Source organism: Salmo salar, chromosome ssa14, assembly GCF_905237065.1.
Source record: "Salmo salar chromosome ssa14, Ssal_v3.1, whole genome shotgun sequence".
NCBI lineage: Eukaryota > Metazoa > Chordata > Actinopteri > Salmoniformes > Salmonidae > Salmo > Salmo salar.
In genome coordinates, this window is record NC_059455.1 from 82,296,883 (window position 1) to 82,321,388 (window position 24,506).

General features: G+C 44.3%; 1 protein-coding gene across 1 annotated transcript in view; it reads left to right on the top strand.

Moving 5' to 3' along the window:
* The first annotated feature begins 5,151 nt into the window (after positions 1 to 5,151).
* The window catches only part of LOC106570417 (src-like-adapter), a 28,361-nt gene continuing 9,006 nt past the window's right edge, over positions 5,152 to 24,506 (top strand). Inside the window, exons 1-6 of the mRNA XM_014142719.2 lie at positions 5,152 to 5,334; positions 8,327 to 8,408; positions 8,699 to 8,798; positions 11,570 to 11,656; positions 11,854 to 11,957; positions 17,428 to 17,559. Of these exons, the coding sequence (XP_013998194.1) occupies positions 8,336 to 8,408; positions 8,699 to 8,798; positions 11,570 to 11,656; positions 11,854 to 11,957; positions 17,428 to 17,559 (496 nt within the window). The 5' untranslated portion in view covers positions 5,152 to 5,334; positions 8,327 to 8,335. The remainder of the gene's footprint in view (positions 5,335 to 8,326; positions 8,409 to 8,698; positions 8,799 to 11,569; positions 11,657 to 11,853; positions 11,958 to 17,427; positions 17,560 to 24,506) is intronic.

Sequence of the window (24,506 nt, forward strand, 5' to 3'; positions counted from 1 at the left end):
CATTATTAACGTCTGCCTAAGTTACTGCCTAGATCCACTAGCCTGGACAACCGGATGACGGGTCTGGAACTGCGAGCCAGCCGGGACCTCCCCTGTCCATTCTGGTGGTGGTTGGCAGCTTGCAGAAATCCTACCAGGTTGACGATAAGACCGTGATTTTAGTTGTCTAAACAAGTTCATAGTAAATCCTGATACCTTGCCTCGTAACTAGCTACGCCCCAGGGTACCCAGAGAGCGTGTCATAAAGACGAAAACGCCCTTTCTACCCTAGGGTATAAAACATGTGAGTTTAGAATTTACATACTAGACTAAGTTGACCACGCGCTGCAGCCGAGGTCTACGACTAGTCATGACCCCGAAACGCAACACGAGGTTGTTGAAGACAAAGGAAATCTCTTAACAATCAATGCTACGGTTGAGTACTGTATCTAAGAAGGTGAATTCAAGCAGGACCACCCGGTTATTCTTTTCAAGTCACCGGTTGTCTACATGGCCCTCCTTCCCACGCTTGGAGTGTCGACATGGCTGAGTAGCCTCCTCAGAAGCCCACTCTCACAGAATGAGTGCAAGGAATAAGACAATTTAGAAAAAGCACATTGTGACATCTTGTGGACAATCAGAGACTTACACCCGATAACGAAGGAGACGGCCATCGAAAGAACAAGGTGTCGGCGGAACCTATGCCACTAAGCGGAACTTGGCACTTGAAGCGATACCCAATGGAGACCTTCAACATGTAAATACAGGCATCACAATTCTTTCCCTTAAGAGTGGCCGTTCGGGGCAAGGTGTTAGGACTAAAACTAAGCATAGTTTACAAATGTATCCAGGTGTTGCTTTTCTCGCTTGCTCTTTCTCTCTCTCTCTTTAATTCTCCATTTGTGTAACACGTGTCATATTGTGTTGGTCCGGTAGGGACCTGTTGTCATTGTATTAATAAGTTCTAACCAATAACCTAGATTGTTTGTGTATCTTATGTTATCATTTGGCTTGTTAGTAAATAAATAATCAACTCAATTTGTGTGGTACGAAATGATTAGTGAGACCCGGATTTGTGCAGATTTTCAAATTATGCGACGTTCAGAATGAAATGAGGAAATTAATTAATTAGTGACTGCTTTGAAATTGATATATTCTGATATTCTTTGAGTTAATTCGGGAAACGGTAACTCATTAAATAAACTTTTCCCGTGGTGCCCCAGGTTACTGAGTTAATTGTTACATGATTAATTTAATTACGTAATAATAATAATAATTAATAATGATTCAATGAATAGCATGTCATCACATTAACGATAGCAACATCACGACAACGTCATCTTAGCTGAAGGCTTGGATACAAACAGCAAAGCAAAAAGAATGCTACATAAACCCTCTCTATTTGACATGTCTTGCTGGTAATGATGGCAGAGGCCGATGATGCAGCTAGCCATTTAACCACATTGCTAACTCAAGAATAGCTCATCTCCAGTATATGTGTCTGAGAGAGAGAGAGAGACAGCAGGAGTGTCACACCCTAATCTCTTTCACCAGTCTTTGTGCTTGTCTCCACCCTCCTCCAGGTGTTGCCCATCTTCCCCATCATCCCCTGTGTATTTATGCCTGTGTTCTCTGTTTGTCTGTTGCCAGTTCGTCTTGTCTTGTCAGGTCTTAACAGTGTTCTTTCCCGCCTTTCTATTTCCTAGTTTTTCCCGGTTCTGACCATTCTGCCTGCCCTGACCCAGAGCCTGCCTGCCGTCCTGTACCTGCCTGACTCTGACCTGATCACGAACCTCTGCCTACCCTTGACCTGCCCTTTGCCTGTCCCGTGTTTCTAGTAAATCATCTGAGAACTGTGCTATCTGCCTCCCGTTTCTGCATCCGGGTCATATCCTGAGTCGTGATAAGAAGAGAGAGAGAGAACAAATGAAAGCAGGGTCTAACATAACATAGTTAAAAAGGAAGACAAGACAGGGCCAAAATAAATCTAATCAAATTGTACTTGTCACATGAGTCATAGACAACAGGTGTAGACTAATAGTGAAATGCTTACTTACGGGTCCATTTTCAATAATGCAGAGTTAAATAAATAAAAATAAAAACAGTGAATAATGAATAAAAATAACATGGCTATTTATAGGGAGTACCAGAACTGAGTCGACATGCAGGGGTACGAGGTAATTGAGATAGCTATGAACTGTACATAAAGGTAGGGGTCAAGTGACTTGGCAGCAGGATAGATAATAGACAGTAGCAGCAGCATATGTGGTAAATGTGAGTGTGGGTGTGTGGCGTCAGTATGCATGTGTGTGCATGTTATGTTTGTGTGGGCATACGTAGAGTGTGTGTTGGGGTGTCAGTGCAAGTACTGTATATGTGAGTGTGTGGCAGTGGGGGCTCCTCAGAGGAGGAAGGGGAGGACCATCCTCCGCAGTGAATTTCATAAAAATAAAAACATCATTTTTACATAGAACTATACTAAATATATTCACGTCACCAAATAATTCATTAAAACACACAGTAGCCTCAGCAGCACTCTGTAGGGTAGCACCATGGTGTAGCCGGAGATAGCTTCTGTCCTCCTCTGCGTATATTAACTTCAATACAAAACCTAGGAGGCTCATGGTTCTCACCCCCTTCCACCCCTAGCTAGCACAGCAGTGCATAAAATGTTGTGAGTAGTTGACTCAAAGAGAGAAAGACAATAGTTGAACCGTTTTGAAAAAATGTATTTCTTCCAAAATTAAGGAGAAGCAAAAGAGAGAGAGCTATCTTTATTTCGTAGTATATATTTTTTCACTTTTACTTTCACTTCAAATGCAGCTAGCTAGTTTAGCCTACTCAAACAGCAGGCTCAAACAGAGAGGGATGCTATGTTAGCTAGCTGACTATGGCTATCAAACACTTGAACTCTTCCAAGTCAAGGTAAGCTTTTGGATTTATAAATGTATTGCCACCGAGGCCCGCCAATGTATCTGCTAAACTGCTTGCTGCTGACTGTACACTGTACTGCATGATTGTAGCGGGTTTACTAACGCATTAGTTATAGTAGAGTTATGGTGAATGACTATTATGTGACAATGATGTAGGCTGTGTGTAGCTCTTAGTGGTCATGATATGAAGGTTTCGTAAATTCAGAGCGTTGTCAGATTGTCCGTTCGTAAATTCAGAGCGTGTCGCTTTCGGGAGCGTTCAGTAGGGTTGATCCGAGTGTTTGGACCTCAAAACTGCAGTCAAGCACCAAAGCTAACTGGCTAAAGTTCGCTAGCTACTTCCAGACACAAACCTCACTCTGACCATTTTACTCGCCCTAACAGAGCTGGTTAGGCTGTTATCATGTTATCTAGAGTGTTAGTGACTGTAACTGGGCAGCTAGCAACAATGTAAATTACATTTTTTTGCCAACGTTTACTGACACCAGTCAAATTCAATGGGTGTTGCGCATTCATAAATTCATCAGTTATTCTGTACTCAAGGCACACGGGCGAGAGTGCTCTGAAATCGAAGTAGATAGCCAGAGTGAATTTACAAATGCACCTCTTGATTAGTCTAATATTTCTCTCGACCTGTGCACCTACATTGTAAACTTTCTTTCATAGGCTAGGTTGTAGGTATAGGGAAAATTCTAGTATCATATAGTAGTCTAAACCTGGCGATGTTACATTGAGCTGGGTGAATGGAATATGAAAGACTGTCATCGAATATGCTGTAATAGAAATAAGGCCATGCTCACCACTGGTGTGTGGGTAGAGTTCAGTGTGTGTGCATAGTCAGTGCAAGAGAGTTAGTGCAAAAAAGGGCCGATGCAGGAAGACTGGGTAGCCATTTTATTAGCTATTTATCAATCTTGTAGAAGTCTGTTGGCTTGGGGGTAGAAGCTGTTAATGGTCCTGTTGGTTCCAGACTTGATGCATTGGTACCGCATGCCGTGCGGTAACAGAGAGAACAGTCTGTGGCTTGGGTGGCCGGAGTCTTTGACAATTTTTTGGGCCTTCCTCTGACACCGCCTGGTATAAAGGTCCTGGATGGCAGGGAGCTCGGCCCCAGTGATGTACTGGGTCGTACTCACTACCCTTTGAAGCGCCTTGCAGTTGCCATACCAATCGGTTATGCAGCCAGTCAAGATGCTCTTGATGGTGCAGCTGTAGAACTTCTTGAGGATCTGAGGGCCCATGCCAAATCTTTTCAGCCTCCTGAAGGGGAAGAGGTGTTGTCGTGCCCACTTCACACCTGTGTTGGTGTGAATGGACCATGATAGGTCCTTAGTGATGTCAACACCGAGGAACGTGAAGATCTCAACCCACTCCACCACAACCCCGTCAATGTGAATGGGGCGTGCTCGGCCCTCTGTTTCCTGTAGTCCACGATCAGCTCCATTGACTTACTGACATTGAGGAAGAGGTTGTTGTTTTGGCACCACACTGACAGGTCTCTGACCTCCTCCCTATAAGCTGTCTCATCGTGGTCGGTGATCAGCCCTACCACCGTCATGTCGTCAGCAAACTTAATGATGGTGTTGGAGTTGTGAGAGGCCACATAGTCAAAAGTAAATTTTTATGGGGTGTGCAATGTATTGCCTAATGTAAAAACAGTGTATTTCCAGTACTATACCATATTACATTCAAAGGGCAATGTTGAAAAATTTACTGTGTATTGGATTAACTGGTAGTTAAAATAACTAAATTGAGAAGATATAATTGTGTTGTGTTTTGGTGATTAAACCAATGTATTCATTATATTGCACAGTAAACATATATATTTTGGAACAATGTTTGTGTGGTAAAACATGACTACAAACAAAATGACTGGCTGTGTTACAATTGTTTTGAAAATTCACCACATAAAAAACTGTAACTGACCAATTATAGTAAGGAAATTACTATCTATGTAGTTCAAATGTAATCTTTGTATGTGATGCGTACAGCATAGATATTTGCATGGAAATAACCTTGGTCTTTTGTGTCATTTCTAAAAGCTAAAACCAGTATGTACTTTTAGCATTCTCATTGGTCTTTTGTTCTGGTTCTCTTCTCCTTCCTCATTTCTTCATAGGAAGTGTGTGTGTGTGTGTGTGTGTGTGTGTGTGTGTGTGTGTGTGTGTGTGTGTGTGTGTGTGTGTGTGTGTGTGTGTGTGTGTGTGTGTGCATATGTTTGGCCAGAGGAAGTGCTCTCGCCTCACTATGCATGCATCAGTTGAGGGTGTGAACTGTGAAACTCTGACGGTCATTAGTAATAGTGTAGCTGACATTCTTCCTCTGGCTGATCTTCAACACACAGAGCCAAAGACCATGTTCAACTAGAATCTCCTGCTACTGGCCCTCCAATCCTGACGACTCCACACGACTCAGCAGCTAGGTGAGTTTTCGAGGCTGTCATACATTTATTGAGGTATGTGTCTGGTAAAAGTGTACTAAGCCTATATATAAATGCAAAATGCAACAATTTCAAAGATTTTACTGAGTCAGTTCTTAGAACAAAATCAGTCAATTGAAATAAATTCATTAGGCCCTAATCTATGGATTTCACGACTGGGCAGGAGAGCAGACATGGGTGGGCCTGGGAGGGCATAGGCCCAGTCAATCAGAATGAGTTTTATTACAGACATAAAAAGGGCTTTACTACAGACATAAATACTCCTCAGCACCAACTTTCAAGGAACGGGACACTAATCCGGACGCTTATAAGAAATCCCGCTATGCCATCAGACGAACCATCAAACAACCAAAGTGCCAATACAGGATTAAGATTGAATCCTACTACACCGGCTCTGACACTCGTCGGATGTGGCAGGGCTTGAAAACTATTACGGACTACAAAGGGAAACTCAGATGCGAGCTGCCCAGTGATGCAAGCCTACCAGACGAGCTACATGCCTTTCATGCTCGATTCGAGGCAAGCAACACTGAAGCATGCATGAGAGCACCAGCTGTTCTGGACGATTGTGTGATAACGCTCTCGGTAGTCGATGTGAGCAAGACCTTTAAACAGGTCAACATTCACAAAGCCACGGGCCCAGACGAACTACCAGCACGTGTACTCAAAGCATGCGCTGACCAATTGGTGTCTTCACTGACCTTTTCAACCTCTCCCTGACCGAGTCTGTAATATCTACATGTTTCAAGCAGACTACCATAGTCCCTGTGCCCAAGGAAGCAAAGGTTACCTGCCTAAACGATTACCACCCCGTAGCACTCACATCGGTACCCATGAAGTTCTTTGAAAGGCTGGTCATGACATCAACAGCATACCCTAGACCCACTCCAATTTGCATACCGCCACAACAGATCCACAGATGACGCAATCTCAATCACACACCACATTGCCCTTTCCCACCTGGACAAAATTAACACCTATGTGAGAATGCTGTTCATTGACTACAGCTCAGTGTTCAACACCATAGTGCCCACAAAGCTCATCACTAAGCTATGGACACTTGGAATAAACACCTCCCTCTGCAACTGGATCCTAGACTTTCTAATGGGCTGCTCCCAGGTGGTAAGGGTAGTCAACAACACGTTTGCTACGCTGATCCACAACACAGGGGCCCCTCAGGGGTGTGTGCTCAGTCCCCTCCTGTACTCCCTGTTCACCCACAACTGCGTGGTCAAACACGACTCCAACACCATCATTAAGTTTGCTGACGACACAACAGTGGTAGGCCTGATCATCGACAACGATGAGACAGCCTGAGGAAGTCCGAGACCTGGCAGTGTGGTGTGAGGACAACAACTTCTTCCTCAATGTGTACAAGACAAAGGAGCTGATCGTGGACTACAGAAAAAGGCAGGCCGAACAGGCCCCTATTAACATCGATGGGGCTGTAGTTGGGCGGGTTGAGAATTTCAAGTTCCTTGGTGTCTACATCACCAACGACCTATCATGGTCCAAACACAGCAAGACAGTCGTGAAGAGGGCACAACAACACCTTTTCCCCCTCAGAAGACTGAAAATATTTGGCATGGGTCCCCAGATCCTCAGAAAGTTCTACAGCCGCACCATAGGGAGCATCTTGACCGATGGCATCACTGTCTGGTATTTCAACTGCTCGGCATCTGACCGTAAGGTGCTACAGAGGGTAGTGTGTGCGGCCCAGTACATCACTGGGGCAAAGCTTCCTGCAATCCAGGACCTATATAATAGGCGGTGTCAGAGGAAAGCCCAAAAAATGGTCAAAGACCCCAGTCACCCAAGTCATAGACTGTTTTCTCTGCGACCGCACAGAATGTGGTACCGGACGCCAAGTCTAGGACCAAAAGGCTCCTTAACAGCTTCTACCCTCAAGCCATAAGACTGCTGAACAATTAATCAAATGGCCACCTGACTATTTACATTGACCCCCCACACCCTCCATTTGTTTTTTACACTGTTGCTACGCTGTATATTATCTATGCATAGTCACTTCACCCCGACCTACATGCACAAATGACCTCTAACCTGTACCCCTGCACATTGACTCGGTACAGGTATCCCCTGTATATATCCTCGTTATTGTTATTTTATTGTGTTACCTTTTATTATTTTTTACTTTAGTTTATTTAGTGAATATTTTCTTATCTCTTTCTTGAACTGTGCTGTTGGTTAAGGGCTTGTAAGTAAGCATTTCACAGTAAGGTCTACACATGTATTCGGCGCATGTGACATATAAAGTTTGATTTGATTTGCTGGTCACGTTTGGTGAAAGATTATTTTTTTTACTCTGACTATAAATAGCATTGACACACAGCATGATAAATATTTGCTGACATATCATGCAAATTAACCAAGATATTATCTTCTGATTGTTTCCACTGTGTCACTGTTTCCTGTGTTCTCTTATTAGTTCAGCAGAGTGACAATTGGACACTACAGTTTTAATATAGCATCTACTCCAGTTTACTACTCTATAATGTGAATATAGTGAATACTAGATAGAAACCTGGAAATGCTGAATTTAATCAGGATTTGACAAAACATTTGGAAAACCAGGAATTTTCACTGTGTGTTATGGGTGAGGTAAAAAACATATAGGCTACACAATATAGCCAACTGCTGTACACACAAATGGACCTTCCAATTAGTTAACACATTTTACAACATAAGTTATACAGTATTTTCATTATATAGAAAGGGGGTAGGATGGAAAGAGCTCAGAGCCACCCCTCAGGTTTTACAGTCTACTGCGTGTCCTGGTCGAGATAGCACTCTGGCTGTTAATAGAGAAGTTACAACATGCACACATGCACATGCATGACAGGGACGCAGGTGCTGGATGGGGCCTTCACTGGCCAGCCAGATTACTCTCTGTCTGCTATCTGAAGTTTGTGTTGATGACTAGCTTGATGACCAGCTATACCTTATGTCCCATTAGAGTGGCGCTATGGGGAATGTGATGTGGGGACGGGGAGCTGGGGACAAAACAAATTCAAACTACCATGACAGTGCATTAAAGGGTAAGTCTTCTATCTTTTTTGAGATATTGAGCAGTTATTTGCCGTTTCTTTGTGATACTGCAGTTTTTGATACTGTAATGTGTTTAGGCTTAACAAAATACATGATGTTCACACAGCTTTGAAAGATGACTCAGGACTTTTTAGATGACATACTGTTTACCCATTTGTCCAAGTGTTTCATATAATTCATTTGAATTAGAAGTTACAATGAGACAATTATTTCCTATATTTCTGGCAAATTGTGTCTCTGTTAACGTCTATCTAATTGTGTAACATTGGCGGTTCCTCAGAAGGAGAAGATGACACACTTGTAGTTCTCCATGACTATCCTTCTCCAGACATCAGTGAGCCGATCTTTAGGATGGGAGAGAAGCTGAGGGTCTTGTCTCAGTAAGTAGAGTCAGTACTTTGTCTGTCTGTTAGAACAATTATAAACCCACAGCCTCTGCACTAGCGTTGCAAAGAGAGGGTATATTAGAGGGAATACTATATATATATATATATATATATATATATATATATATATATATATACACACTGCTCAAAAAAATAATGGGAACACTTAAACAACACAATGTAACTCCAAGTCAATCACACTTCTGTGAAATCAAACTGTCCACTTAGGAAGCAACACTGATTGACAATACATTTCACATGCTGTTGTGCAAATGGAATAGACAACAGGTGGAAATTATAGGCAATTAGCAAGACACCCCCAATAAAGGAGTGGTTCTGCAGGTGGTGACCACAGACCACTTCTCAGTTCCTATGCTTCCTGGCTGATGTTTTGGTCACTTTTGAATGCTGGCGGTGCTTTCACTCTAGTGGTAGCATGAGACGGAGTCTACAACCCACACAAGTGGCTCAGGTAGTGCAGCTCATCCAGGATGGCACATCAATGCGAGCTGTGGCAAGAAGGAGACGCTACCAGGAGACAGGCCAGTACATCAGGAGACCTGGAGGAGGCCATAGGAGGGCAACAACCCAGCAGCAGGACCACTACCTCCGCCTTTGTGCAAGGAGGAGCAGGAGGAGCAGGAGGAGCACTGCCAGAGCCCTGCAAAATGACCTCCAGCAGGCCACAAATGTGCATGTGTCTGCTCAAACGGTCAGAAACAGACTCCATGAGTGTGGTATGAGGGCCCGACGTCCACAGGTGGGGGTTGTGCTTACAGCCCAACACCGTGCAGGATGTTTGCCATTTGCCAGAGAACACCAAGATTGGCAAATTCGCCACTGGCGCCCTGTGCTCTTCACAGATGAAAGCAGGTTCACACTGAGCACATGTGACAGACGTGACAGAGTCTGGAGACGCCGTGGAGAACGTTCTGCTGCCTGCAACATCCTCCAGCATGACCGGTTTGGCGGTGGGTCAGTCATGGTGTGGTGTGGCATTTCTTTGGGGGGCCGCACAGCCCTCCATGTGCTCGCCAGAGGTAGCCTGACTGCCATTAGGTACCGAGATGAGATCCTCAGACCCCTTGTGAGACCATATGCTGGTGCGGTTGGCCCTGGGTTCCTCCTAATGCAAGACAATGCTAGACCTCATGTGGCTGGAGTGTGTCAGCAGTTCCTGCAAGAGGAAGGCATTGATGCTATGGACTGGCCCGCCCGTTCCACAGACCTGAATCCAATTGAGCACATCTGGGACATCATGTCTTGCTCCATCCACCAACGCCACGTTGCACCACAGACTGTCCAGGAGTTGGCGGATGCTTTAGTCCAGGTCTGGGAGGAGATCCCTCAGGAGACCATCCGCCACCTCATCAGGAGCATTCCTAGGCATTGTAGGGAGGTCATACAGGCACGTGGAGGCCACACACACTACTGAGCCTCATTTTGACTTGTTTTAAGGACATTACATCAAAGTTGGATCAGCCTGTAGTGTGGTTTTCCACTTTAATTTTGAGTGTGACTCCAAATCCAGACCTCCATGGGTTGATAAATTGGATTTCCATTGATTATTTTTGTGTGATTTTGTTGTCAGCACATTCATTATTTCATTCATTCAGATCTAGGATGTGTTATTTTAGTGTTCCCTTTATTTTTTTGAGCAGTGTATATTATAACTTTCAAAGTTATACCAGAATTTTGGAAACTTTCAAGGTCTTTGGAGAATTTTATCACATGACCTTCCCCGTAGCTCAGTTGGTAGAGCATGGTGTTTGCAACGCCAGGGTTGTGGGTTCGATTCCCACGGGGGGCCAAGTACAAAAAGAAGAAAAAAAAAAATTGTATGAAATGAAAATGAAATGTATGCATTCACTACTGTAAGTCGCTCTGGATAAGAGCGTCTGCTAAATGACTAAAATGTAAATGTAAAATGTAGCCTTTTGGGGTAATTCAGATTATCCCAGGTGTCTGTAATTATCTCTGGCCCTCTGTGTGCCCTTATCACATGTAACGTGTACAAAATGATCAAATAAGATGATTTTGAAACACAAAATAGAATGACAAACCTGGAAAACATTACCCGAAATATAAACCATACAACTTTGTGAATACCATTGGTGTTTAATATGAAGGTTTCAGCATGAAATATACTTTATTTATTTTTTGATGTCAATATGTCTTTCTTGTAAAAGTTTTGGCACCAAACTGAGCGCAATTGTGAAAAAAGCTGAAGAATTTATTTTAAAAATGCCATTGTTGATTAGATGTTTTCATCATTAATTATGATATTTGAACCATATGGTCTATCTATCCACTAGAAACTCATGGACACATATATAAAAAAGCAATACAGTATGCATATATTTTTTTGTAAAGTTATTTGAGTATAAATTATCATAGATTACAGTAACTTTGGTAAATTACCGGTAGTTTTGCGACCCTACTCTGTACTAAAAGCTTCCTAGGGCAGAAATTGATAGATGCAGAGTTACAGATATAGATACCGAGACAACAAAAGAGGACAGACACAGTCCTTTCCAAAACAAAATGGAACACTCTGCATACAAGTATAACTACTAAGCATGCAATAATACAGAACAACACTACACAATCAATAACATTTTGCACACAACAAAGAATGAACACATTGGGGGAAACCTGATGCATAACACTTATCACTTATACAAACAGGGGAGAACTACAATTTCAGATTTTGTTTCCGCTACAGTGTAGCCTATTGAAGTTCTCCTTTAATCTGTGTTCTTCAGGGAAGGCAACTGGTGGAGAGTCCGGTCTGTCCAATCAGGAAGTGAGAACTACATCCCTAACAACCATACTGCCAAAGTCTACCATGGGTAAGCAATGTTAAAACTATGTTCTGTATTGTCATAATTAAAGGCTGTGTTGACTTGATTCTGTACAGTGATATAATGTATACCGTCCCCTTGTGTGTGTGTGTGTGTGTGTGTGTGTGTGTGTGTGTGTGTGTGTGTGTGTGTGTGTGTGTGTGTGTGTGTGTGTGTGTGTGTGTGTGTGTGTGTGCTGTTTTAAGATGGCTGTTTGAGGGAGTAGTGAGGCAGAAGGCAGAGGAACTACTTAGTCTCCCTGAAAACAGAGTGGGTTCCTTCATGATCAGAGAGAGCACCCAGCAGAGAGGTGAGTCCATGAACAGTTAATGCCCTACCAAGTTATTCCTTAAAACCTCACTAGGGTAGGGAGCAGCATTCAGAATTTTGGATGAAAAGCGTGCCCAAAGTAAACTGCCTGCTACTCAGGCTCAGAAGCTAGGATATGCATATAATTTGGATATTTGGATAGAAAACACTCTAAAGTTTCCGAAACTGTTAAAATAATGTCTGTGAGTATAACAGAACTGATATGGCAGGCGAAAACATGAGGAAAATCCATCCAGGAAGTGCTATTGTTTTGAAATGGCTGTTTTTCCATTGAAAGCCTATCCACCATACAAAGACTTATGACCCAGTTCACAATCCCTATGGCTTCCACTACATGTGGCCAGTCTTTAGGCATTGTTTCAGGCTTTTCCTCTGAAAAATAAGGGAGAAACACCACTTTCAATGAGAGGACAGTGGACATTTCCAGACATGAGTCCTGCGCGTGACCGGGAGCGCACCTTTCTTGTTTTTCCTTTTCTATTGACGAAGCTATTGTCCAGTTGAAATATGATAGATTATTTATGACAAAAACAACCTGAGAATTGATTCTAAACATCGTTTGACATGTTTCTATGAACTTTTATGGTACTTTTTTGATTTTTTTGTCTGCCTGCTGTGACCGCGCTTTGTTCCAATGGATTACTAAACAAAACGCACCAACAAAACAGACGTTTTTGGAGATAAAGAGGGACTTTATCTAACAAAACAAACATTTATTGTGTAACATGGAGTCTTGGGAGTGCAACCATATGAAGATCATCGAAGGCAAGTGATACATTTTATCGCTATTTTCTGACTTTTGTTACTCCTCTACTTGGCTGGTTACTGTTTGTAATGATTTGTCTGCTGGGCGCTGTTCTCAGATAATCACATGGAAAGTTTGCAGCCATCCACTTCCTTATGTCTGAAACACAGGCTTCCAGCGAGGGCAATTTTGGGGCTTCACCATGTTTCATTGAAATGTACAGCTGTGTGTCATCCGAAAGTTAACATTATGTTTTCGAATGACATCCCCAAGAGGTCAAATATATAGTGAAAACAATAGTGGTCCTAAAACGGAACCTTGAGGAACACCTTTACAAATCACATTTACAGTTGATTTGTCAGAGGACAAACCATTCACAGAGACAAACTGATATCTTTCCGACAGATAAGATCTAAACCAGGCCAGAACTTGTCCGTGTAGACCAATTTGGGTTTTCAATCTCTCCAAAAGAATGTTGTGATCGATGGTATCAAAAGCAGCACTAAGGTCTAGGAGCACGAGGACAGATGCAGAGCCTCGGTCTGACGTCATTAAAAGGTAATTTACCACCTTCACAAGTGCAGTCTCAGTGCTATGATGGGTTCTAAAACCAGACTGAAGCATTTCGTATACATTGTTTGTCTTCAGGAAGGCAGTGAGTTGCTGCGCAACAGCTTTTTCTAAAATGTTTGAGAGGAATGGGAGATTCGATATAGGCCAATAGTTTTTTATATTTCCAGGGTCAAGGTTTGGCTTTTTCAAGAGAGCCTTTATTACTGCCACTTTTAGTGAGTTTGGTACACATCCGGTGGATAGAGAGCCGTTTATTATGTTCAACATAGGAGGGCCGAGCACAGGAAGCAGCTCTTTCAGTAGTTTAGTTGGAATAGGGTCCAGTATGCAGCTTGAGGGTTTAGAGGCCATGATTATTTTCATCATTGTGTCAAGAGATATAATACTAAAACACTTGAGTGTCTCCCTTGATCCTAGGTCCTGGCAGAGTTGTGCAGACTCAGGACAACTGAGCTTTGGAGGAATACGCAGATTTAAAGAGGAGTCCGTAATTTGCTTTCTAATGATCATGATCTTTTCCTCAAAGAAGTTAATGCATTTATTACTGCTGAAGTGAAAGCCATCCTCTCTTGGGGAATGCTGCTTTTTAGTTAGCTTTGCGGCAGTATCAAAAATAAATTTTGGATTGTTCTTATTTTCCTCAATTAGGTTGGAAAAATAGGATGATCGAGCAGCAGTGAGGGCTCTTCGATACTGCATGGTACTGTCTTTCCAAGCTAGTTGGAAGACTTCCAGTTTGGTGTGGCGCCATTTCCGTTCCAATTTTCTGGAAGCTTGCATCAGAGCTCGGGTATTTTCTGTATACCAGGGAGCTCGTTTCTTATGACAAATGTTTTTAGTTTTTAGGGGTGCAACTGCATCTAGGGTATTGCGCAAGGTTAAATTGAGTTCCTCAGTTAGGTGGTTAACTGATTTTTGTCCTCTGACGTCCTTGGGTAGGCAGAGGGAGTCTGGAAGGGCATCAATGAATCTTTGGGTTGTCTGAGAATTTATAGCACGACTTTTGATGCTCCTTGGTTGGGGTCTGAGCAGATTATTTGTTGCGATTGCAAACGTAATAAAATGGTGGTTTGATAGTCCAGGATTATGAGGAAAAACATTAAGATCCACAACATTTATTCCATGGGACAAAACTAGGTCCAGAGAATGACTGTGGCAGTGAGTAGGTCCGGAGACATGTTGGACAAAACCCACTGAGTCGATGATGGCTCCGAAAGCCTTTTGGAGTGGGTCTGTGGACTTTTCCATGTGAATATTAAAGTCACCAAAAACAATGACTACAAGGTCCGATAGGAATTCAGGGAACTCAGTGAGGAACGCTGTATATGGCCTAGGAGGCCTGTAAACAGTACCTATAAAAAGTGATTGAGTAGGCTGCATAGATTTCATGACTAGAAGCTTAAAAGACGAAAACGTTTTTTTTTTGTAAATTGAAATTTGCTATCGTAAATGTTAGCAACACCTCCGCCTTTGCGGGATGCGCGGGGGATATGGTCACTAATGTAACCAGGAGGTGAGGCCTCATTTAACACAGTAAATTCATCAGGCTTAAGCCATGTTTCAGTCAGGCCAATCACATCAAGATTATGATAAGTGATTAGCTCATTGGCTATAACTGCCTTGGAAGTGAGGGATCTAACATTAAGTAGCCCTATTTTGAGATGTGAGGTATCACGATCTCTTTCCATAATGGCAGGAATAGAGGAGGTCTTTATTCTAGTGAGATTGCTAAGGCGAACACCGCCATGTTTAGTTTTGCCCAACCTAGGTCGAGGCACAGACACGGTCTCAATGGGGATAGCTGAGCTGACTACACTGACTGTGCTAGTGGCAGACTCCACTAAGCTGGCAGGCTGGCTAACAGGCTGGCCCTGTCTATGTTGATAGATAAAATCAAAGCACCCCTCCAGCTAGGATGGAGTCCGTTACTCCTCAGCAGGCCAGGCTTGGTCCTGTTTGTGGGTGAATCCCAGAAAGAGGGCCAATTTTCTACAAATTCTATCTTTTGGGAGGGGCAGAAAACAGTTTTCAACCAGCGATTGAGTTGTGAGACTCTGCTGTAGAGCTCATCACTCCCCCTAACTGGGAGGGGGCCAGAGACAATTACTCGATGCCGACACATCTTTCTAGCTGATTTACACGCTGAAGCTATGTTGCGCTTGGTGACCTCTGACTGTTTCATCCTAACATCGTTGGTGCCGACGTGGATAACAATATCCCTATACTCTCTACACTCTACACTGTAGATTTAGCCAGCACCATCTTCAGATTAGCCTTAACGTCGGTAGCCCTGCCCCCTGGTAAACAGTGTATGATCACTGGATGAGATCACTGGATGATTCGTTTTAAGTCTAATACTGCGGGTAATGGAGTCGCCAATGACTAGGATTTTCAATTTGTCAGAGCTAATGGTGGGAGCCTTCGGCGTCTCAGACCCCGTAACGGGAGGAGTAGAGACCAGAGAAGGCTCGGCCTCAGACTCCGACTCGCTGCTTAATGGGGAGAACCGGTTGAAAGTTTCTGTCGGCTGAATGAGCGACACCGGTTGAGCATTCCTACAGCATTTCCCTCCAGAAGCCATGAGAAAGTTGTCCGGCTGCGGGGACCGTGCGAGGGGATTTATACTAGTATCTGTACTTACTGGTGGCACAGACACCGTTTCATCCTTTCCTACAATGAAATTACCCTTGCCTAACGATTGCGTCTGAAGCTGGGCTTGCAGCACAGCTATCCTCGCCGTAAGGCGATCGTTCGCCTGTATATTATGAGTACAGCGACTGCAATTAGAAGGCATCATGTTAGTGTTACTACTTAGCTTCGGCTGTTGGAGGTCTTGATGAACCATGTCCAGATAAAGCGTCCGAGGTGAAAAAGTTGAATGAAAAAAAAATTGAGTGAGGGAAAAACTAAAAATATAAAAAAAATATATAAAAACCGTAAAGTTGTCAGGTAGCAAAGTAAGGTTAGCAACAAAACACACAGCAGCACGTAAACAAGTCTACAATGTTGTTTATCCATCCTCAGTTTGCTTTCTCCTATCACAGCCATTAAACTCTGTAACTGTTTTAAAGTCACCATTGGCCTCATTGTGAAATCCCTGAGTGGTTTCCTTCCTCTCCGGCAACTGAGTTAGGAAGGATGCCCATATCTTTGTAGTGACTGGGTGTATTGATACACCATCCAAAGTGTAATTAATAACTTCACCATGCTCAAAAGGGATATTCAATGTCATTCAATGTTTGTTTTTTACCCATCTACCAATAGGTGCCCTTCTTTGTGGGGATTTGGTTAACCTCCTTGGTCTGTGTGTATAAAATGCACTGCTCAACGGAGGGACCTTACAGATAATTGTATGTGTGGGGTATAGTGATGATGTAGTCTTTCAAAAATCATGTTAAACACTATTTTTGCACAGAGTCCAGTCCATGCAACTTATTATGCGACTTGGTTAGCAAATGTTTAATCCTGAACTAATTTAGGCTTGCCATAACAAAGGGGTTGAATACTTATTGACTCAAGACATTTCATCTTTTAATTTGTAATTCATTTGTACAAATTTCTAAAAACATAATTCCACTTTGACATTATGGGGTATTGAGTGTAGGCCAGTGATACAAATATAAATGTAATACATTTTAAATTCACACTGTAACACAACAAAATGTCAAGGGGTGTGAATAATTTATGAAGGCACTGTTCTTACATAATTTTTTTCAACTGGTACATAGCTACCTTCAGACAAGTAAGTCTTGTGAGGGTTATAGAGCAAAACGGAGTACACCATTGTGAGAGTCTCATCTTTGGTCCCATCATAGAGTGCCAATTATTATTAGTTTGTAGGCAAACCATTCGGACGCTACAAATGTTTTAGTGAGAAGACCGATATTCGGGATGTCTCATGTTCTGACAAATATCACTGTAGCTCAGCCACCTTCCACCTCAGATGTAAAAGGCTGCCATTGGTGGAGGATTAAACTGACCGTTTTTTAAAATGTATTATGCTAATTGGATTTTCCGGGTGCAGAAATCAACTCAAGGGGGTTATTAAACTGGACGTCAGTAGGATGATAGGAGATATTAAGGTCTATCTAGGCCTATACCTAATGCCTTTTATGTTATATTATATTTGCAGGTGTCTACTCCATGTCTGTAAAGCACAGATCCATCCAGCACTATAAAATCTTTCGCATGGAGAACAGCTGGTATTATATCTCTCCTCGTCTGACTTTCCAGTGCTTGGAAGAGATGGTAAACCACTACTCTGGTGAGTCCAAGACAGACACACACACACACACACTGAAAATAACCTCAAGCGTTTTTAAATAGCTTTGTTCTTATCAGATGCTAGCCATCTTTCCACTGTGCGTTGGCCTAGCTCTGAGAGTACACGCACTAAGAACAAAACAGGAAGTAATGGTGTTGTTGATGACCATTTTAACATATTTGTGCTCATACTAGGTCTTTCATATTGAGTGTCACACTGTTTTACTTTTATTTATTTTCTCAAACAATAACCATACAAAAGACAATAAACAAGCACACACACATTTCTCACAATCCCACTCCCCCTCATCCTTCATCCCCTGGAACTTTCCGGTGCTTGTAGCACTCTATGCCATATGGCCTCAAATTGCGTTCTATTTTTGTTCTGTAGCCCACACTCAATATTCAATATTTAAATAATAATAATAACTAATAATAATAAATAATAATACATTGGATTCATCCACTGTCGTAGTGATGAAGGATCATTTGATTTCCAGTTTTTGAGTAGAGATTTTTTTCCAAATCATTGACGATTAAAGTATGGTCCACCCCATTGGTTCTCTCACTACACCCCCATTTGCCATGTCTTGAAATATGCAGATAGATGGTTTAAAGGTAAGTTTACAGTGGAATACTTCTGACAGCCAACTTTCTAACTCCGCCCACAACTTCCAGACTTCATAGCATTCCAAGAAAGCATTAATTTGAGTCATTAGTTTTACACTGAAGACATGACTCTGACGTGGTGCTGTAGATTTTTTTTATTTTGTATAATACATTTTATACATTGGTTTATAATGGATTAAGCATACATTTGTTAAGTGTAATTTTGTTAGTTATGTTCCAACACTCCCTCCATCTTGTGTCTACCAGTTATTTTTATTAAGTCTTGATTGAAATAGTTTATTTTTTCTAAGAAATTGTCAGTTAGATAGGTAATATATACAAAACCATGGAGAAAGCCTATCATATAAGTTTCCTTTTCTGAGTCAAATACGATTCCCTCAACATTGCTCAGATGTCCAAAAGACAATCTTTTCAGTTACATGGATTTGAGTTTTCAATATTGGAGACGGTGCCAAGAATGTGCAAATCTGTCATCAAGGCAAAGGGTGAAGAATCTCAAATATATTTTTGTAATAATGGAGCTGTGAGTCGGGAAGCAGGTGCAATACCAACTGGTGAGTGAACATAAGAGAGTGACATAAAAGGGAGGAAATGATGAAGGTAATGAAGTCCAGGTGTGAATTATAATGATTAATAGGTGTGCGTAATGATGAATCCCAGGACCGGTGGTTAGTATTCCGGTGACGTCGTACGCCGAAGGGGAGGAGCAGATGTGACAGTACCCCCCCCGATTCACTGCACCAGCCGCAGGACGACGCCGACCAGAGGAACGATCCTGAGGAGTGGGTCGGTCCGGGTGGCGAAAGTGGAAATCACGGATGCTGGGGTACAGAGTGTCCTCCAACGGAACCCAACACCGCTCCTCTGGGCCATACCCCTCCCAGTTGGAGCCGACCCCTATGACGTCGGGAGTCCAGTAGGGATCTGACAGCGTACGCCGGACCCCCCTCGATATCCAGTGGGGGTGGAGGTGTGTCATGGAGGACAGTATCAGCTAGGGGACCAGGAACCACTGGCCTGAGAAGGGAGACATGAAAGAGGGTGAGATATGATAGTGACTGGGTTGTTGTAACCTGTACGTCACCTCGTTGACCCTCCGGAGAACCTTGAATGGCCCCACAAACCGGGGACTCAGTTTATTGCAGGGCTTGCAGAGTGGGAGGTTCCTGGTAGAGAGCCAGACGCGGTCCCCAGAATGGAACACAGGGGTCTCACTGCAGTGGCCTGTTCCTTCTGACGATGGACGGTGCGTTGGAGTCTCACGTGCGCGTCGCTCCACACCTCCTCCATGCGCCGGAACCACTCATCTACCGCAGGAGCTGCGATCTGGCCCGGGGTCCAGGGCCAGCTGGAAACCCAAAACACACTGGAAGGGGGTCAACTCAGTGGAGGAGTGAAGTAGGGAGTTCTGGGCATACTCTGCCCAGGGAAGGAATCGTGCCCACTCACCCTGCCGGTCCTGACAGTGACTCCTCAGGAACCTCTCCAGCTCCTGGTTCATCCTCTCCACCTACCCGTTGGACTGAGGCCGATACCAAGAAGTGAGGCTGACCGTGACCCCGAGCTTCTCCAAGAAGGCCCTCCAAACTTGTGATGTGAATTGGGGGTCATGGTCTGGGGAGCTTCCCTGCTGGAGCATTCCAGGGGGACTTGGTTTGAGCACATACGGAACAGTAGTTGACATACCGAGTGATATCCTGCACCAAGGTGGGCCACCAATATTTCTCAGCGATGTAGTGGATGGGTGCGAGAAATACCTGGATGTCATGTGATGACAGCTGTGTGTGCCCAGGTCAGCAGCCGATCCCTTATCCCTGTGGGAATGTAGATGCGCTCGGGAGGACAATTCCGGGGTGCAGGCTCCCTCTCCAGAGCCTGGCGGATGTCCACATCGACGTCCCATACCACGGGTCTCCTCGCTGTCCGTATGTACTCTAGGTTCCGATGGTCGGTGAGGATGACGAATGGTTCCTTGGCGCCCTCCAACTAATATCTCCACTCCTTTAATGCCAGCTTCACTGCCAGGAGCTCTCGATTGCCGATGTCGTAATTCCTCTGCGGAGGACAGTTTCCTGGATGAAAAAGCACAAGGATACAATTTCAATGGGTTACCCTGTCTTTGTGACAAAACTGCCCCCACGCCCACCTCAGATGCGTCTACCTCAACCACAAAAGTTAGCATGTGATCTGGGTGTTTTAGCAAGGGAGCGGAGGTGAAACGCCCCTTGAGGAGACGAAAGGCCTCTTCGGCTGCTGGAGAACACAGCAACCTACGAGGCCCAACCTTGAGGAGGGAGGTGAGAGGGGCGGCGACGGCACTGAAGTTCCTGATGAAACGGCAGAAGAATTTGGCAAACCCCAAAAACCATTGTAACCATTGACGGTGGTTGGGACTGGCCATGACCTTACCGCATCTACCTTCTTGTCCTCCATCCTCACTCCCTACGGGCTGATTTGGTAACCCAAGTAGGATACAGCCCTCTGAAGGAATTTGTCGCTTCTCTGCCTTGACGAACAGGTGATTGACCAAGAGGCGTTCCAGGACTGTTATAAAGTGGGTGATGTGATCTTCAAGGTTGGTGAGAAGATCAGGATGTCATTGATGTAGACAATCACCTGACGTCCGAGCATGAACACCTCGTTGACGAATGCCTGGAAAAATGACGGAGCATTGGCTAAGCCAAAAGGCATAACCAAGTACTCGTAGAAACCAGACATGTCATGCTGTACGACGTCTTCCACCCCTCCCCATCCCGGATGCGGATGAGATTGTAGACACTCCACAAGTCCAGTTTGGTGAAGAACCGGGCCCCGCGGAGCTGCTCGATGGCTGACGGCACCAATGGGAGAGGGTACCGATACTTCTTGGTGATGTCATTGAGACCTCGGTAATCGATACATGGGATTAATCCGCCATCCTTCTTGGCCACGAAAAAGAAACCAGCCAATGCAGGAGACGTGGATGTGAGGAGGAAACCCTGTTGGAGCGCCTCTTGAATGTAATCCTCCAAGGCCTGGGTCTCAGCCACAGACAGAGAGTAGATGCGTCTGCGCGGAGGTGTAGCACCGGAAAACCGGTCGATGGCACAGTCCCAGGGGCAATGAGGAGGGAGACAAGTAGCACGGGTCTTGGAGAATACCTCCCTTAGGTCCTGGTATTCCTCCGGGATGTTGGGCTGAAGGGCAACCACAGGACTCTCAACCGACGTGGAACCACATGGGACAGGGAAGCAGGTCTTCCGGCATTCAGATGACCAGTCTGATTCTCATCATCGACCTTGAGATGGTAGGGTCATGGCGTTGAAGCCAAGGGAGTCCGAGGATGATTTTGTGAACTGGTGCACTGGTGATGAAAAAGGGGATGGTCTCCTGGTGATTGGACTCCACGGTGAGAGTGAGTGGTTGAGTAATGTGTGTGATGGTCCCAGATCATAATGGCCGACAGTCAAGATCTTGAACTGGAAAAGGAGAGAAGAGCGGGTAGATGGTAATGTTGAGGGAGGAGGCAAGGGTCTGATCCATAAAGTTCCCCGAGGCACCGGAATCCACTAAAGCTGTAGACACAGTACATGTGGGACAGTCAGCCAGAGTGATAGACACCAAAGAGTCTACCAGAAAGAGCTGCATCTGGAATCCTCACTCCTGATCCAGGGGATGAAACATCACGTGACCGTCCCTCTGCTCTAGTGGATCCCGGATTCTGACTTACCGGTCACCGCTGGAGCTTGTGCCTTCCTTGCCCACAGTACAGACATAGCCCCAGCTGTATCCATCTGTGTCGTTCTGCCGTGGAATGGCGTGTGACCCCTACCTCCATGGGTTCAGGCTCTGATCCCGAGTACTCGCAGAAGGAGGGAGAAAAGCGATGAGAATGCAAACACTCCCATAGAAGGTTATCCAGGCAGGTGGCCATCGCAATGAGTGCATCCAGGATAAGGTTGTCGTCCCGACAGGCCAATTCTGTCTGGACCTTCTCGCACAGACCTCTTCTAAATAGCGTGCGAAGAGCCGGCTCATTCCATCCACAGGAAGCTGCTACTGTCCAGAAGGTGAGCGGATACTCAGCAGCCGTCTGATTCCCCTGCTGTAGCTGAAGCAGACACTCACCTCCCTCTCTGCCCTCCGCGGGATGATCGAAAATGCATTTAAACAGAGCCATGAACCCCTCATAAGACTCTAGCTCCTCCTCTCCTCTCTCCCAGAAGGTCGTAGCCCATTCCAATGCCCGCCCGGTCAGCAGAGAAATAATCATGGCAACCTTAGACCTCTTGGTGGTGGGGGCTCCCAACTGGTGTGAAAAATATAGGGAGCACTGAAGGAGGAAGCCACGGCATTTGGATGGTGTACCGTCGTATTTCTCTGGGAGGGAAAGACGAGCTTTGCTGACCTGAGCGGGTTTCTGAATGGGCCGTTTCGCTGGCTCGCTGGGTTGACTGGCTCTAGAGTATCCTCCGCTGCTGGTCTGCAACGTCTCTCGAGACGCTGCAAACTGCGGAGAACCTCTTCCATGGCCGTCCCCAGTTGAGCCAGCTGGTCATGGTGTTGACGTAGAAGGTACCGTTGTTCGTCCACCGTCTAAAAGATATCTGATTTTCCTGCTGCTTCCATAGTTTGAGTTGGTATTCTGTAATAACAGAGCGGAGTGGATAAGCAGGTGAAAAGTTGAATAAAACAACAAAAACAGGAACGAGATAATTCTATGAGGCAAAACGCCGTGAAACAAGAACAATACCAACTGGTGAGTGGACATAAGACAGTGACATATAAAGGGGAGGAATTTATGAAGGTACGCCGGAGGGGAGGAGCAGGAGAAGATGTGACAATTTTTATTTGTTTAACACTTTTTTGGTTACTACATGATTCCATATGTGTTATTTCATAGTTTTGATGTCTTCACTATTATTCTACTATGTAGAAAATAGTAAAAATAAAGAAAAACCCTTGAATGAGTAGGTGTGTCCAAACCTTTGACAGGTACCCTATATATATGTAAATGTATGTTTCCTGATCTTTCTTTCATCTCTCAGATACAGGACAGACACTTCAGAACAAACTTCCTTAAGGTTTTTTTGGGGGGACTATTAGCAGTAAGGCCAAATTCTATTTTTCAAGGGGTCTTAGCTAAAGGATTCTTGGTATGATAGCTAAATGATTCTTGGTATGACCTTAAAACAATTCCATATACCCCCCCCCAATGTGAATTAAATTAAAGTATTGTTGCTGTGGGGCTTTACTTGGGGAGACTGAGAGACCAAGGTGAAATGAGTGGAGGCACCACACATACTTCCCAACTCCCCGTCCCGATCCCTCGGATAGAGCCCATCTCACCTTTCGCCAATAACCACCGTTGGATCTTAACTACAATGGCAAACAAGGAATAATAATGACTTGTCCTCCTCTCCTAATTTGGCCAGAAATCTTATTCATTTTACATCAGGTTTGCAAGTCACAAAAAGAAATACAATTACATTGCAATATAAATCCTTCCTTCCCTCTTTCCCAAGCCAAGCTTGTCCCTTTCCACCAGCCCCTCACATTTTTTTCTCTCCCCTTTACACCTCCCAGCCAAGCCAAGCTTGTCTAAACCTCCCATCATTTCTCACCCAAGCCAAGCTTGTCCAACCCTCCCATCCTGGCCCACCCAAGCCAGGTTTGTCGAAACCTCCCATCCTTGCCAAGCTTGTCCAACCCTCCCATCCTTGTCCACCCAAACAAAGTTTGTCCCAACCTCTCATCTTTTCCCACCCTCCCTTCTTCTCAGACACATTTACACCCATCCATACGTCTATTCTCCTTCATTCACATGCAACGGCACAACGCCTCTCCCCTATTTGACCTAGATAGTTTGAGCTGTTTTTGTCTATTGATGTTCTGTATTATGTCATGTTTCATGTTTTGTGTGGACTCCAGGAAGAGTAGCTGCTGCTTTTGCAACAGCTAATGGGGATCCTAATAAAATACCAAACGTGACGTGACTACCATTAATGTGAGGACAGTTATTTTATCAAATCAATTAACTACGTTGGAACAATTAACTCATTAGCAATCTTGGGGCACCACGGTCATGCTGGTCTGCATTTAAATTGCAACCATTTCAACGCGTGGATTGTCCCCGCATTCTCTGGTCTGATATGTTAATTCTTCAGCGAGTCCTTTTAACCTCTATGGGACCGGCGGGACGAATTCGTCCCACCTACGTAACAGCCAGTTGAATCCTGTGGCGCGATTTTCAAAACCTTTGAAATGCTATTACTTCAATTTCTCAAACATATGACTATTTTACAGCTATTTAAAGACAAGACTCTCGTTAATCTAACC